At 44.2% G+C, this 5,944-nt stretch overlaps 1 protein-coding gene across 1 annotated transcript in view; it reads left to right on the top strand.

Annotated features, from left to right (window-relative positions):
* The window catches only part of T265_08003 (hypothetical protein), a gene marked incomplete at both ends in the record, with an annotated part of 13,842 nt that extends 8,591 nt beyond the window's left edge, over positions 1-5,251 (top strand). Inside the window, 2 exons of the mRNA XM_009173684.1 lie at positions 2,533-2,659; positions 4,767-5,251. Of these exons, the coding sequence (XP_009171948.1) occupies positions 2,533-2,659; positions 4,767-5,020 (381 nt within the window). The remainder of the gene's footprint in view (positions 1-2,532; positions 2,660-4,766) is intronic.
* Between the last annotated feature and the right edge of the window lie 693 nt (positions 5,252-5,944).

Raw genomic sequence — 5,944 nt, forward strand, 5'->3', positions numbered from 1 at the left:
GGGCCAGGAGACTGTGTTCGTCAGACCTCTAACCATTGACCAACCTGGTATGAGAGACTCTGTGAGTGTCGCGGGACACTCTCCAGTGTAGCTCAATGGATCGCTGAGGTGCGCAAACCGTCACACCCCGGTAAGGTCCAGTCTCTTCGTGACGATGTTGTGTCCATATTCGGGCCCAAACAATCAAATTTGTAATCCTATTTGAACAACACTTATTTGCACACGCTAGGCCAAATAGTAAATGCGTTGGTGGCGTTCATCCCCTCCGTTTACCTGACATCATTCCCAGTTTAATATACAGGAATAGTGGAAGATAGATTCCAATCTGGTGGACCCAGTTTTGTAAGCACCCATATACTCAACACAGCGTCTTCACTTTGAACCACCTTCCTTCAGAAGTTTTCTGGATAAACTAACCAAACCAGTCGATCAAAGGGATATAATCTGTAATGCCCATCTCAATCGAATTAAAATAACCGCGTGATCCTGACTGGGCCTGGTTGGAGACACTACAAGATATGGCTGCCAACCGATGTCAGTGGCGTTCTTGTTGTCAGTTTCTATCCAGATCACCTGAGTGAGTGTCTGGATGTTTAGACACCTCGGAATGATTGTGGTACGCTAGCACTAAGTCCCTTCCCTGTCCACCTTTACTCTTCTCTTTATCATAAGGCTTTCAAATAAATCATGGTTGTGCGGCGGCGAAGCATCGATGTTGAACACTGATGTCATGGTGTCGATGATGATGATGATGGCCTTTCATGGGGCGCATCTTGTGAATAAAAAGCGTGCAGTTTATTGAGATTTGACCTGACGCATCCACGACATCGTACGCCATTTTTAAGCCAGCATAAGTGAACTGAGAGTTCGGTTTCCCTCAATTCGAGACTGTAAAATATACCTTATGTGATTGGAAGTGTTATGTTTCCTCAGAGCGAGTGGCCTCTCTTCGGAAGGATCTCCCTCGATTATTTTACGCAGTGCATAATCCTCTGTATCCCGTTTCGCATTTCGCCATTTTCTCTAATTTGGTCTCGTTGTTCTAACCTTATGTCCTATTATTTTCTCCCCTCATTGTCACCACCGCCTTATCCTTATCGACAGAAACATATCATCACTACATATTCGCGCCTAACAATCATATAACCATGAGGAAGAGACTCCTTGGTAAAGAAAGGAAGACGAAGGGTGGTGATTTAGTGCAAAGAGCTAGATGCCACCACTTCATTCACTGACGATTTGAGCAATTTGGTTGGGTAGCTCCAGATTGAAGGTGGTAGCTGATATAATACAGCGTTGTCAGAGGACTTTTAATTGGTCCACAGAGTCAAAAGAAGCTTTCAAGCCAAGAAAGGCAACCAATTGTTGGGCGCTTGAAACAGTGTCGCTGTTCCAAAATCTTTCGGAGGGTGAAAATATGACTGATGCTTCCTCTTGCAGGACGGAACCCAGCTTGGTTTTCACGAATCTCTCTGTCTTTCTGTTCGGTCAGTCATCAAAGGACAAGGCCAGAGAGCACCTTTGATGTCACAGCTACCAAGCTGATGCCACGGTGGTTTTCACACAGCGTCCGCTTACACTTTAAAGATAGAGGTAACTGCCCCATTCTTCAGGAACTTTCTCTTCGTTCCAAATAGAACCAATAAGCTTTGCCAGATGGGTCATTGGGGATCCTCCGCATTCTTTGCGGCAGTGAAACATCGGTGTTGAACACTGATGTCATGCTGTTGGTGATGATGATGTTCCGCATTCTTCGAACAGGGCTGGGTACAGATCGTACTTTCCTGGTAGGTTCTCGGGTTTCAGTAGGACGGGCGATTAAGGTTTACATTCCGTTCGTCCGTATGCACTATCTCCAAAGGCTGTGTTGAGGGAGGCCAGTTGAAATGTCTTGCGAGGTGTTCGGCTCATGTTTCCAGTCGAGTTTTTGCGATTGGGAACTTGTGGGTTCCCAACCAGGGGACAGATCCAAGGAAGGCAAAAAGATCCCACAGCATCCAGTTTTACTGTAACCGGTTTCATTTTGCATTGCCATGTTATGGCCTGTCTTCAGTGTGTTCCATGCTTTCTAAATACAAGTCTTACTACATGTGTCTGAACTTTTCATCCCCTTACATTTTGAAATACACAACTACCGGAGAAAAAAGTTGACCTGGAATAGCGGGTGGCTCGTCGACATTTCAGCGCATTGCAAGGTTACTCGTCATTTTAAATTCCGCAGACACTTCAACTTTTGCTCCTTGTTTTTCTGCTTCTCCAGTCGTAGCTTTCATCTTTCTCTTTGTCGAAATTTTTGTAGGAAACAAATGTCTCTTTCGTTCTATGGAGATTGCCTGCGATCCCTCGGATTCCGAGGCAATAGCTCGTTTCAGTATTTTTGTGGTGATGTACAACTGACTGTTTTGATGAATTGCCTTGTTTTTCATATTTCCTCCTGCGCGAACTTCCCCGGAGCCCCCAAAATAATGTTTCAAATGCCTCCGTATGCGCTTCTGTTACGCTCCACTAAACCTGTTGTCGATTTTCAATCAGGCTTGTCGTGGGACGCGATTTGATGAGGGCGTTAGTCTTCCCCTGAAGACGGACGCAGTGGAGGAAATCCTAGTAACCAAACTGCCATCCGAATCCGACATCCTTTTGGCCCATTCCACCGTCCCCGGTACGTTTATGCAGTGCGATTCCGCTCTAGAATGCGCGACCACAGCGTCAACCGAAATCGTTCTCGAATTCATGGAATTCTGTCCTAATGTATTCAGGTTTCGTTAATATGGCCACTCAGCAGTGTCTGGAGTTTAATTCATAACGTTGTGGTTTGTCAATTCGTCAGCACAAATTACTTTGGAACATCCCCGCGCACTAAATGGCATTGATTGTTGTAACCATGGTGAAGTTTCCGTCGATTTTGTTTTCAGTTTACTGTTGATAATGCGTGTTCTGTGTTCGAATGAGTTTATATTAGATCTCGGTGAAATTAACGACCCTAGAACGATTGAAAAAGTAGTCGAGTGGGAGGTCTTGGGTATACGGAAAACGAGTTGACAGCATGCACGATGTTGGCTTGTGTTGGCGTCCTCAAACGAATGCAACTACAACGCAATACTGTGTACGCAACAGTAGTAAAGCTTTTACAAGGCGCTTGCGTTCCAACAGCTACCGTATGGACTGTCCTCTTTTTATTCCGTCACCAGTGTAATGTGGATAAACATTTGACAGATCCCACAGACAGCCATCTTAATAAGGTTTTTCGGATCGACGGAAGTTACCGTAGGATGTCTCGCAACAGGACCTCGGTGGTAGCTTTGCAAATACATGCTTGCTGTTTTACTATTACTTTACTACTTTAACCAATAGACGGAGACCCGTTTAGTGCGTTTCGAGGAGCTTTCCATATGTGGTTGCTTTCTTTTTAAATTGTAATATGACGAGACAGAGATAACATCTTGGTTTGAATCGCGGAGATTTTTCCTCCAATTTCATAACATGATGGAACGAACCCACACTTGCGAAGTTCTGTGATCTGTGGTTGTTACTGCTTGGTCTTTGAAAGTGTGTGTTTACTTATCTGACACACATCATCATCATCACACCTCACAGCACCTGTCATACCCTGATTTTGCATGTATGGGAGGCATAATATTGTGATGGGTTCATGTCGGAAGGTTTGATGTTCATTTATGTTCTTCTTCATTTTCCAGCGTCTGTCGGCCACAACCTGTGCAATCACCAAGCCACTATTGACAGGGTCTAGGAGCTGGCCAGATATGTTCAGCAGTTTCAGAGACACCCGTTAAATACAGACTATCGCAGGATAGCAACATGGTAGCTCGCACCAAATTGATGAGGAGATAGGCTTTCATTTACTGGAGTATTGTAGTAGGAGCAAAACAGCATTTTTGCGCCTGCTGAGCAATCGTTGCTGTAAGCGAAGTTTATCTGCGCCCAAAGATGGGAGGCCTACCGTACAGTGGGGATCATCACTGGTGCACATTCCACGAAACTCCTTGTGTCTCCGAAACCCTGTGACCTCCAGTCCAGTAATTGATCGCCAGACCGTTCGACCATCAGTGTCTGTAGGTAACTGGCGCTTAAGCAGTATATAGCGCCTCTCATCTTTCGGCCATACGAGTGGCTTTCGTTAATTGGCTTTTCAGATCAAGGACCAACGCAAATTGAATTACATTCCCTTTGCGAGCTACCTATGGTTTGCTAGTAGTATTGGGAAATTTGATAATTTTATAGGAGTCAAGTGAAGGCACTCCGTGCTGTGAATTATTGCACAGCTGTTTCATGCTCTTTGGAAATCATCGCTGATGGATTCTAAACACCTTGGAATCTCGTCAGATGCATATTGCTGATGATTCTCAACGAGGATGAAATGACTGTAGTGCTTCTTATCTTTTCGGCATATGTCGACTTTGCTTGCTGGCCAAAATCTTTTATGAAACTTCGAAATCTGCTCACACTATCAACAAACTTGACGTTGTCTTGGAATGACGATTGTACGGACCCCGCATTACTTCAGTGTTATGATCAAGTTCAAATGAGCGGATAAATGTCAGACTGGTGGATGTTTTGAATTTTTCGGTGAACATTCATGGTCCTCTAGAGAGTCCGGTTGAATTAATCGGATAACATTGTTTTTTCTCTGCGAGGCACCAACCCAACATGACCTTCTTTAGTGGAGTGCCTATAGTAGCTATCCAATAACCTGCAAATTTACTACAAGATCAGTACAGCTTTCTGTTGTTGTCCCTTGTCTATTCCAGGCTACTTTGCCTGGCGAAATTCCGCTTCTGGAAGCTGGTTCATCCAGGAACTGTGTAAAATATTGGAGGATGATCTCACTGGTAAACAGCCCCATGACATTCTCACTCTACTGACAGTGGTTGCAAGATGTGTCGCCTATCAATACCGATCAAATACCGGGCGCCCGGACTCCTGCAGTATGGTGCAAATGACTGATTTGTCGTCTACACTAACTCGTCGGATGTACTTGACCGGTAGTCCTAGATGTCGCTGAATACTCTGGACTATTCTTCTGAAGGATGGAGCTATGAAGTATACCTCATTCGATGTCTCCCCAGTCATGGTCCCCATAAGACGTCCTCTTACAACCTTCACTGCGGAATAGATATCTATTGACCGTTATTTTTGTGCATTTAATCACTATTTTTGGAGCATTTTTCTGGATATTTCTAAATATTTGTATTCAGTTTTTGTTGTTTACTGGACCGTTTATCAATAGATAGTGAATAAAATAACTTTTTCTGTCATTTATTTTTAGTTTACAGTGTTCTGTTGTGATAAAAAATCACACAGTACCGTAGCAGAATGCGTTACTTTTCTACAAATCTGAGGTCGTTCAGGACAATATCGTTAGGCAGCAATACGCAGTAAAAATGAATGCTTAGTTGCCATACAACCATGAAAAAGGCTGACTGGTAAAGAGTGGAAACGAAGAAAACGGCGAGACAACAACAAAAGCTCATGTCCCTATGGAAAACGATTTAGAAAAAGATTACTTTATTTTTCAATATTAACGGGGTAAACGCATGTGGGCATCACATCAGGTTCGTTGCGAACTTTAGCTAGACTGTCCCACTAGAAAATGACAGCATGCTCGCCACTGGGACCGGCTACGTGTCACGTTCTGTAAGTTTTCTAATCACATACAAGGAGAATCACGCGGACTCTAACCAGGAGGGCGCGACGATGCCACAGCAATTAGTTTGGTGGTAGCCGTCTTCACTTCGTTACCAATTTGTCTTTCCCTCGTCAACAAGAGTTCGGAGTTGGAAACAATGCTTCCTTTGGTGATAATTGGGCATGCGTAGTGGGTGCCAGAACCACTTCAACTTGATGAGTTTCACTTGCCTCTCTAGCGATTCTGATGCATCACCTCTTACTCGCGTACTGACCACCGATGACCAGAAGTTTGTATCCT

Source organism: Opisthorchis viverrini (genome assembly GCF_000715545.1).
Source record: "Opisthorchis viverrini unplaced genomic scaffold opera_v5_193, whole genome shotgun sequence".
Taxonomy (NCBI): Eukaryota; Metazoa; Platyhelminthes; class Trematoda; order Opisthorchiida; family Opisthorchiidae; genus Opisthorchis; species Opisthorchis viverrini.